The 11,322-nt window shown below is 42.9% G+C and overlaps 1 protein-coding gene across 1 annotated transcript; it reads right to left on the minus strand.

Moving 5' to 3' along the window:
* Positions 1–4,542: 4,542 nt before the first annotated feature.
* shhb (sonic hedgehog signaling molecule b) lies at positions 4,543–10,792 on the minus strand. Its single transcript, XM_071530860.1, has 4 exons — positions 10,776–10,792; positions 7,815–8,100; positions 5,802–6,063; positions 4,543–5,219 (listed from the first exon to the last, which is right to left on the minus strand). Exons 1-4 carry the CDS (start codon positions 10,790–10,792, stop codon positions 4,543–4,545), a joined length of 1,242 nt encoding a protein of 413 aa, XP_071386961.1.
* Between the last annotated feature and the right edge of the window lie 530 nt (positions 10,793–11,322).

The following is an 11,322-nucleotide window of genomic DNA, read 5'->3' on the forward strand; positions in this document are numbered from 1 at the left end:
CTGCCATTGTCAACTCTAAAAGGATAATTCCGGTAATTTTCAACCCGGGCCTTTTCCTAGTTCTTGCTATCATGATTATTGATTGCGTTCAAAGTTTCCTCACCTGTAGTTTGTAGGAAGCGATGCTTTCCAATACACTTCCAGAGGGTCAGTGCAGTCTCCAGCAGTGAACCCAAAAAGGTGAAGCCTGACACCCAATGGTGAAAAGTAGGATACTGAACTCGCCATCTGCTATTGGCTGGTCTTTGGTGCCAGGTGATGTCACCATCTATAGTACTCTATAGTGGGTGACATCACCTGGCACCAAAGACCAGCCAGTAGGAGACGGCCAGTTCAGTACCCTACTTTTCACCATTAGGTGTCAGGCTTCACCCAAGATTTGGGTTTGGGGTTTAGTTACTCTTTAAAATACATCCTTTCAATACAATAACACACACTGCAGTTACATGTCTTTAATTAGCATGACATTTCAGTTATAACAGTCCATTTGATGCTGTTTTCCATTCGACGTTGCTCACACACTTCCTTGTTCACTTTGCTGGCTGCCGGTCCTCTGCTGTTTTCATGTCATATCGGAGGAAGTGGAAGAACAAAATTTTGTTCATTCAGCTTGAAAGCATTCATGTGTTTTACTCATTGGAGCACCCTTGGACTGCCAACATTGGTGGTTTCCCTACATTTACTGCTTGTGTTGACACACGAACGTAATTCATGATTCCAGGTGGTGATATTAGACCCCGCAAAAAAAGGGCTCCGATATACTGAGCACTTGATCAGAGCACTTGAATGGTCTACTTGCTAGTTAAAATAATATATCTAATACCACAACACATGTTGGAAACTGTTGGAGATTGCTTTGGCCCTCTGGCTATGTATTGGACAGCAGCGCCCCCTATGAACTGGAGGTATGTAAAGCTCTACAATGAAATTTTGAACACAATCAATCGTCATGATGGCAAATACTAGGAAAATAAGGCCCAAGTTGAAAATAACCAAAATTATCATTTAAAGCTTTGGCTCAGTTTGTACTGGAAAAATAGTGCCTTCTTCCTGTTTTGCATCATAAAGCAACCTTTGTACCGTAAATCAACCCAGCAGATTTCCTTCCACATCCCACCTGGTGTAGAGGCCTGTAGAGGCTGTCAATTTTCTTGCCGATGGTCTACAGTAATTATAGCCTACTAATGTATTAAAATGAATGCGTTAATGATTTATTGATGATAAAATGCTACATGTGGTACCTTTAAGTCAGTTATCAGACCAAAACACTGTGATCATATACATCAACTGTATGGTGAAAAATGGACCCTGACATATGCAGCCATGCATGGAAACTACTTCCCTAAGTTTCTAATTCCTGTCAACTCTCTTTCTCCTGGGACTGAAATGCACTAGAACTGTGAAGAGTATGTCTCTCAGGCAGCCACTAGAGGCTCTGCTTGCACCATAGGTTGAGCCTCAGTGAAGTAGTCTTGGACTGCAGTTGGCCCCTTCTCTCTTGTATGGAGAGACCGTCATGCCAAACTCCCTTCAAAAAAACTGGCAGTTTAATGTTCCATTGCTTATCAACAAAAATATGTAACTGGCATAACATGACTTAAAACCATTTACAAATCGTGAGAGAAAATTTAGAATTGGTTCACATTACTCGCTACCACCCACTACTGTATATTCTGGTGGAACAAGACTGTGAGAATATCATGCGAGGTTGAAACTTTATTCAAATAAGTAGGCCTACTACTTAGTATGCTGGATGTATGTACGTATGTGAATTGAAGAAACACAGGTTGCAAAAGTTCGTAACTCATGTTCTACCATGTATACATTTTTGTCAATAAGCAAAACAACATTAAATTGCCAGGTTTTTGGGGTGACGTCCGTACGAGAGAGAACATAAATCAGGGCTAGAGTGCAATCATACACAGCCGATGATGATAAATTGTTGTAGCCTAAACAAACGCGTAAAAATAAGGTTCAGTGTGACTGGCCATGTCCATGTTGGCCTGTAAAACTGTGTTTTCCCCATTATATGCGCTTAAAATAGGACAGGGCATTCAAGAAAAAAGGAACCCTATTTAAAAGGCTAAAATGATGAGTGAATGACCCTTTTCTGTGATTCCCTGTCCCCAAAAATGTGTGTGCATGTATCTAAATTTGAAAGATAATTCTAATATCACTACATGGACAGCGGGTTGGTTGCAGATTGGAGTATTGGTTATTAGCATTAAGTTAAACCACAATGGGCAGAGCTAAAGAACTACGGTTTTCTGGCTAAGTAACGCTAGACTGAAGCCCAGTGAAAAAGGCAAGGCGTAAAATGAAAAAAAAAAAGAGAATGAAAATCTAGCCATACTAAGTTAACTAGGTTAGCTAGTTAGCCTAGCTGACCTTCCAAGTTCAAACTAGCCATGCTAGACTATAGCCAATCTCAGAACCCATCGTCTATCGGTCTGACGACGATTAGTCTCTGGGGGCGATGGCCAATATTTTGGGGTTTCCAGTGTAGCCAGCGGACATCCGGGCCAAGACTTCCTCTTCCGTGCGCCAGTTGACTTTTTGTAGGTGTTTTAGGTCCAGATGACATTTCGGCTAATCTCTATAAACAGATATCTGCATATGAGACGTCGTCTCTCAACTCCAACTCCATTCTCACGTCTCAAGTTGCTAATCGGACTGTAAACAATGACCGGCGCACGGAAGAGGAAGTCTTGGCCCGGATGTCCGCTGGCTACACCGGAAACCCCGAAATATTGGCCGCCGCCCCCAGAGTCTAATCGTCGTCAGACCGATAGACGATGGGTTCAGAGATTGGCCTATAGCTATCTAGGTAAGCTAGTTAGCTAGCTGCTGACCTTCCAACATCATGAATGTCATGGTCATGAATGAACAAAAAAATACGTCATTATTACCATTTATGTTTTTATTTAGGCCTATATTTTGGCTAGAGTTCCTCCTTTGCGATTCAAGTTTGCCAGTTAGCTAACATGTGCTCTGAAAATCCCATTGAGGTTTAACTCATCCAATAAGATTATTTCTGCCTCTGAGAAATGTTTGTAGAACTGAAACTCCACTGTGCAGGTTGGTTGCAGGAGGTCCCTTCATACCTAAGTCAACAAACTGGTACTGATAGCCTACCTAAAAGCACCACAGTGCTCCTGAGCAAGCAGTAATCTCCATGTACAATAACCTGCTCTGAGGACAGGTAGGCTATGGAAAACTACAGTGTCTAACATTTGCTCAAATGCAATCAACATTGTATTTTCTGTGTAAACCTACAGTCTACAAAATATATTGATGACATATTGATGTTCCATAAGCCTTGAGTCAGTAGTATAATACATTTAGGGAGATTGAACTGTGGGCTCTATGCCTGGGAGGCTCTACCAAAATGAAGCAATGATTGCCAAATATTTCATCAGGCCACTTATTAGTTCGAGGTCGAGTTCCAGTGTATAAAAAATATAATTTATTGATGTCATACTCTATCCATCCATGAAAATATAATAGGCCCTAACAATCAGTTATAACAATCACATTTGCTCTGCATTCATTCAGTAGGCCTACATGAATCATTCAGCATGGTTTTTATACTCAAAGAAAAAAAAAAAACATTCAAAAATAAAACATTTTCATGCCTCACACAGGCCACTATAAACACCTTCAGCCTTTCTGTAAAGAATACTGAAGAGAATAAATAAAGAGATATAAATTTTATATCTCTTTATTTATTCTCTTCTGTATATCTATACAGAAAGGTTGAAGGCTCTTCATGGTCATTTCAGTGTCCGTTCATTGAAGAGGACGTCAGTGTCTTTGAAAGCAAAAATAAGAACATTTTGACCAGGGACATCAATCCACTTAAGTCCTAGCATCTAATATCATTTACCATCACAACCCACTTCAATCCACTAACTTTCTGGGGACAAATTGAAGCGATGACTGATGACAAGATATTATTATGTGGGATATTTATCATTATTGCATAGGTCACCTAGTTATTAGCATAGAGGGAACACTGGTCCTGAATGCTCCCTGATGTGACTATATTTTAGATATGGCTTCCAAATAAGATTTCTGTTTTTGCTTCACTACAAGATAATGTTTGGACCATTGGACTCACTAGGGCTAAGGCTTAGGTTATAGTGCCACACCTGGTCATAATCATTTGACACTGGTGTTGGGTGGAGTTCAATAGAGGTCAACACTTCCAAATGCTGTTTATGTTAGACAGGCAGGCAGACAAGTGACATGTTGCCTTTATTTAAACAGGGAAGTCCCATTGACCATCCATTGATCCTGTACTTTTTAAACAAGGCCGCCCTCGGCATAGACTCCATTATAATGATAAACACAAGATCAAATTTGGACTCGCTTTAGGCTAAGATATGGAGAGTGCCACACCTTGACGTACCTCACTGATGCCCATGCTTCTCTTACAGGCCTAACAGAGGCACAAAACTAAATCAGACTTTTGTTGTTTAACCCGGGGGTTAAACTATGATTTCTCTGCTCTAGTGTGAATCCACAGATAGCGTGTATATCTCAGCTTAGCGGGTGGAAGGAGCTGCTGTCCAGAAGCCAGCTCCCTATGTGGTAGAGGAGGTCCGGGTACCAGTGCACGCCGTCCCCTTGGTGCGCGCCGCCGAGCTCCTTCACCATCCCGACCAGCGACGTGAACGCGCGCCCCAGCCGGACTGGCGCGAAAGCCCAGTGCGCGAGCGCGTGGTCCTCGACGACCGCGTAGCAGGACGCCAGCACCCGGTCCACTAGGATGGTTCCGTGCGACGTTACCGGAGCGTACGAGCCTTCGCGTTGCTCCACGTAGACCCGTTTCACCGTCGCGGGGGTCAGGCGTTGTTCCGGTCGGTCGTCGCCCATGATGAGAAGCCGCTGTCCCGGTGTGACGTTGCTGGCGAACACGGCCCGGGCGTCGCCGGTGTCGGTGCCGTTGTCGTTGGCGACGAAGACGAGGTGAGCGGGAGTCAGCGTCAGTTTGCGGCGCGGTTCGTCGGTCTCCAGCACGTAGAACTCTCGCGTTATGTGCCGGTCTCTGTCCATGAACATGAGGAAGTCGCTGGGGACGAGATTTCCCCTCCGGTCGGCGGCCAGCACCCTGTCCCCCACCTGGAGCTCCTTCATCGGTTTCGTCCCTCCGTCCGCCAGGATCACCGAGGATGAACCGGGGAAGCAACCGCCCGATTTAGCTGCAACCGAGTTCTCTGAAGGAGAATAACAAAAAAACACACAATATGAACTATGAATCTTTCTCTGAGGAATAATTCGTTTCAGTTTCCTATTATAAACCATTGGTGGTCAAGAATTTGGCTAGCTTTCCCAAAAAACACTTTAAAGTGTTGACTAATAAACAAATAATTCGTTTGTTATTAAGCAGTAGGCTATATTATTTTAATTATTAGGCTATTATTCCTATTATTATTGTTGTTAAATATTTTATAGGCTAATGCTTAGCTACTTATTTTATTTTGTTTAATTTAAACTAAAATACATTTTCCTAAAATTATTTAAGAATATTTTGTTAGCAATTCTTATTGGTATTCTTATTAAATAACCATAATTTATTATTAAAATATTATTAAAAAATAGCCTACCAATAATAACAATCCTGTTGTTTTGAATATTTTCTATTATTTTATTTAATGCTATTAAATAGCCTACTGTAATTAATACATAGGGCCTACATAGCCTACATACACACATACATAGCCTACATACACACACACACACACACACTCAGACAGACAGACACACACACACACACACACACACACACACACACACACCTGCTTTAACAGAGCAGTGGATGTGGGCTTTGGACTCGTAGTAGACCCAGTCGAAGCCCGCCTCCACGGCCAGCCGGGACAGCATGCCGTACTTGCTCTTGTCCCGGTCGGAGGTGGTGATGTCCACCGCCCGGCCCTCGTAGTGCAGCGACTCCTCGGAGTGATGGCCGTCCTCGTCCCAGCCCTCCGTGACCCGGAGCTTGACCCCGGGCCACTGATTCATGACTGAAATAGCCAAAGAGTTCAGTTTGTCCTTACATCTCTGAAAAGGGAGAGACAGGTTCGGATAATAAGCCTTATAGGTTAGAGTGAAAACCGCTTTTTTTGTTTTTGTTTTACCACCAAAACTTCCAAATCTGCTGATATCCACCAAATTTCCATATTTTTGTTTGATCTTTGCTCTCTGATAAAACAAACCTACAAGATTATAGACTTTCATAGGCTAAAGGATGGAGAGCCACACCTTGCCATACCCACCTGGAAAAAACTGACCTAGTTGATATTCATGACTGAATATTTCAAAATACAGACATTTCATAAGTGAGATTCATTTCACTTATGACTCCAATATTCGACATGGAGTTTACATTGTTTCTTTCTTCTGTTGACAGCAGGGTTGCGTTTCATGAAGCCTTTTTTTTTTTTTTTACCAGATGGCTGCCCCCTTGGCTTCAGTAGGCGAATATTCAGAGTTAGGGAGTAACGGATTACATGTAACTGGATTACAGTAGGCTTAATCTGATCGTTAAGCAACCGATCCGTTACATTTAGGATATTAAAAAAAAAAAAAAAAAAAATCTGATTACACCTGAAAAGATCTTTAGATTAAGATAGTTTAGACACATATCATTTTAACTCGAAATAACGCATGGTGATAAATAGCATACACGGTTATAATAAATTATAAATCTCAATCACAAGTAACGGGTAGGCTACCGAATTACCGAGCTTTGTGCACGTGTAAAATAAAATAAAATAATAAATATGAAAGCAAACAAATAGCCTACACATAGCCTAAATAAATAAATAAATAAATAAATAAATAAATAACACATCTAATAAATAGCCCTATTCCTAAACGAAAATAAATCGAATTTGCCAATTTCTTTCTTTCTTTCTTTTTTTAAAATCTTTAATAGGCAACATCAGCCTTTTTAGTCAAGCACGATATATGGTGCAATCTCAGCTAATGGACTGAACTTTTCAATGTCCGATGCCACCGCTAAACAAGCCTTTCTCTGTCTAAATGAAACGCTGTGGATACTTTGCAATACAAGCTATAGGCTGCGATCTTATTTTGATCGGAGCAGATGCTTCCCAATGGGATCAATAGACATATATGGGGAAGACAGCATGCATGAGTTGAGATCGGGGACACCGCATTATAGCCCCAGAATATGTGTGCGTTAGCGTGTGTGTGTGTGTGTGTGTGAGAGAGAGAGAGAGAGAGAGAGAGAGGGAGAGAGAGAGAGCGCTCACGAGTGCGTAAATACGCTTCTAAAAACGCTGTGCCATCTTCAACACATTTGCTTCCAGTTCGTTTGAGACAGCACATAGGCATATTTGCGTCACTTTTCAACACACACATTAAACCAACAACCGACATATGCTGTTCTTAACGTATGTGCTGTCGAAAAAAAAAAAAAAAAAGTGTCCCAAAACTAACCAGACGCGCAAAATGTGCACAAATGCCGCATGCACTGGGGAGCGCTAGTTATTCAGTTATAGGACTTGATATTTCCTTATGGACTCGTTCTGAAGTCATCAATAGGTTTATTCCAGTAAAGAGAGCCGCACTGGGCCGTGTCTCCCTCGTTATTGACCAGTTTAATTTATCATGGTCGGCTGGAGCCAACTGGAGATGTAAAGCCCGCATCACGGTTCACTGGCAAGAAAGAGACCGATGCGCTCTTTTGTCGCTTCCAATCCAACTGTCATTCATCACTTCTTCTGCGCCACATTAACGACACAAAAGCTATATATATATATACATTTCCCCCCCCCCCCACCTACCTGTGTCATGAGCCGGTCGGCGTTGGTGTTCTCCTCGTCTTTGAAAATAATGTCGGGGTTATAGTTGGGAGTCAGGTCCTTGAACCGGTCCGAGCTCCGGGTGATCTTCCCCTCGTACTTGCCGCTGGCCCCCAGGGTCTTCTCCGCCACGTTGGGGATGAACTGCTTCAGGGCCAGCGGCGTCAGCTTCTTGGGGTGCCGCCGCTTCCCGTAGCCCCTGCCCGGTCCGCAGCCCGAGCCGACGGACGCCAGCAGCAGCAGGCAGGCGGACACCGGCAGCGCCACTCTCATCAGGACCACCGTCATTGGTTTAGCTCGAGGATGTTCCTGGAGGATGTGACGGTGTCTGTCTCCCTTCGGATAAGGGGGGGAGTTTCTTTTCTTTTCTTTTTTTTTTGTTGTTGTTGTTTTTGTTTTGTTTGTTTCTCTCAAGCCTCTTCTTCCTTTCCTTTCTTTTGGGTATTTTCCGCTACAATACCACCGGTGCAGGTGCCATAACTACTGTAGGTCTCTCTCTCTCTCTCTCTCTCTCTCTCTCCCTCTCTCTCTCTCTCTCTCCCTCTCTCTGACCGCCCTGAGCACACAGATGATGGGAAGAGAGGAAGGGTTGATCAAGGGTTCTCAGCCCCACTGCCTGTGTTAGCAGAGAGAGGGGGGGGATGGGGGGGGTGTTGGCAATTCATTAAACCCTATGCTACAGTATGGCAACATCCTCTATCTAATTTTACTTACCGCCGAAACTTCCAAACCTGCTTATATCTACTAGATTACTGGGGGGACAAAGTGGAGCAATGACTGATGACAAGACATTATCATTTGGTCAGTGATCCATTAGGATGTGCTTCATGAAACTATCAGCCTAGAGGGAACATTAGTCCTGAATACTCCCTGATGTGATTTTTTTCCCCCTTCCAAATAGATTTCTGTTGATTTTTTCTTGATCTTTGCTCTCCATTCTAATGCTAAGGATATGGCAAGTGGGCAAGTGGGGTGTGTTACATTGGCCAGTATAGCTCCAAAGAGTTCAGTAGAGGTGAAAACTTCCAAAATACCAAAACACCAAATTGTGCCACTACCATCCTATGACATTAACACCTTAATTTAAACAGGGATGTCCCATTGACGATCATTGATCCGTCAACTTTGAGTCCAGGTCACAGACAACGCTAAAACGCATTTCAGTTAAAGAAAAAGGAGAGAAAACGAAACAAAGTGACAGTCAAAGCTGTCTCCAGAAACAACTCCACTGATTTTTTTTGCGCGGTCTCCTGACGTTTGTTTTGGCCTGGCTTGGATTGGTTCCTCGAAATGGCACGGACACGAGGAAAACCTCACTCTGACGCCACATTTCAAAGACTAACCCTTTGACCAAACCACATCCAAGATGTTTTTCCTTTCGCCTTTGCTGATATGAAATTCTATTTGGCTGCGTCACCAAGTGCCATACTGGCACTGATGTTGATGAATAACAATGATGTAATTTCTAAACTTCAGACGGACGGAAGTGGATTGGAGGAAGTTTAGAGCTATGCATGATACTATGATGAGTGGACCTAGTCGAAAAACAAAAAGCTATCTGTGCTCGTTACCAGAAAGCACCTTCCTAAGACATGAGAAGCCTCTGGGTCACACGGTTCCCCTCCTGAAACAGACAAGACATTGTCTTTGGACAGCAGGGTGGCATAGTGAGTAGCACATTATTGTCAGCCTTACTAGATATGCACTGATAAGTATGCTGGATACTGGTATCGGATGTTGTGTGAATATACCAGGTCAAAATAGAGTACTGGTATCAGAGAATTTACCCACTATACTAAAATCCCAAAAGAACATTTGTACATCACGCCAGAAGCAGGAAGCACTGGATTACATTTCACCCAAAACCCCACAAGCCATTAAAACACACCCTTTCAATACAATAACACTCACACTGCAGTTACATCTATGACTGAACAGCTGTGATTGCGTTGTGTTTTACTCGCTTTTGGGTTTGACTGTTTGAGTTTCAGTTGGCCCCTTTGCATTGTATTGGAGAACCGTGCTTCCTGCCTCCTACCTTGAAGTAATTGCAGACATTTTGATCAGAATCCATCTGCATGATGGCAAAAGGCAAAAACTAGGAAAATAAGGCCCAGGTTGAAAATAACCACAAGTATGGCTCTTTTCAGAAACTGAATTTGATACCTCCACCATTGAGGAGGTTAGGGAAGACACAATCTCGGAACCCATTGTCTATCGGTCTGAGGACGATTAGACTCTGGGGGCGACGGCCAATATTTCGGGGTTTCCGGTGTAGCCAGCGGACATCCGGGCCAAGACTTCCTCTTCCGTGCCGCAGTCATTGTTTACAGTCCGATTAGCAACTTGAGACGCGATGAGTCGAACACTTCTCCACACAATACACAAACATCGATACTTTTTGTAGGTGTTTTAGGTCCAGACGACATTTTGGCTAATCTCTATAAACAGATATCTGCATATGAGACGTCGTCTCTCAACTCCAACTCCATTCTAGCGTCTCAAGTTGCTAATCGGACTGTAAACAATGACCGGCGCACGGAAGAGGAAGTCTTGGCCCGGATGTCCGCTGGCTACACCGGAAACCCCAAAATATTGGCCGTCGCCCCCAGAGTCTAATCGTCGTCAGACCGACAGACGATGGGTTCCGCGATTGGGGAAGACATAAATCAGTCTATATGCAAAGACACAAAGGACACCATTGGCTTCTCTGCTCAATTTAGTCAAGATGATTTGTTAGAAATGATGTAGGTCATGGCATTGCTTGAGGAGAAATGGACATCTTAGAATTATGGCAATACATGGGCAGTACCTGCATTGCAATCTCAAAAATATATCAGAGAAGTGGAAAATGAAGCAACAAGATATCTGCAGGGACCAAGCTCTCTGTAACTCATTCCACTAAGATCCTCATCATCTTTGAGGACAATCTGGCCATCAAACAGTGCTGGAAGGAGCATTTTGAAGGCCTGCTGAACCAAGAAACATGAGTTCATACCTTTTGTTGGACACACTTGCAGACCCTGGATAGTAGAGGAAATATGGGTGGCTGTTGAAAGCTTTCCATACTTTATGTAATGGTTTGACGGGGTTATCTGGGGTGCCATTCAGGTCTATTAATTACCACCACTTGCACCCATGTAACATTGTACTGTCCAATGTGAAATACATTGAATAGCAGTAAACAATCCCAAAAATTCAGATTAACAAATAATGACAAATAAATCCAGTTTAAATTACTTATTACTCACACTTAAATTACTCATAGATTATTGTATCCTAAGAGATGTAATAATCTTAATAGTCAGGTACCATGATCAGTATATTCCAGTGCAGTTTTTCCAACTTGCTTGTGGAGACAAATTCCCAACAATGTAGAGCATGTAAACCAAACGTGAGTCACATGTTTTTGCAGTAACGCTCTTCCAACTGGATTAGAATTGGAGTAAACAGACTCAACAGCAAAACGGAATTAACAAGGCATAATAAT

Source organism: Centroberyx affinis, unplaced genomic scaffold (genome assembly GCF_046629955.1).
Source record: "Centroberyx affinis isolate AG114_WGS23_722 - 3 ecotype Tasmania unplaced genomic scaffold, CSIRO-AGI_Caff_v1 ptg001989l_1, whole genome shotgun sequence".
Taxonomy (NCBI): Eukaryota; Metazoa; Chordata; class Actinopteri; order Beryciformes; family Berycidae; genus Centroberyx; species Centroberyx affinis.

Bases quoted from the DNA above. Each gene is read 5' to 3' on its own strand.
- shhb (XM_071530860.1), bottom strand. The intron at 6,064-7,814 runs GTAGGTGGGGGG...CTCCCTTTTCAG, and splicing joins CCGACCGGCTCATGACACAG to AGATGTAAGGACAAACTGAA. The intron at 5,220-5,801 runs GTGTGTGTGTGT...ATTCTCCTTCAG, and splicing joins CCACTGCTCTGTTAAAGCAG to AGAACTCGGTTGCAGCTAAA.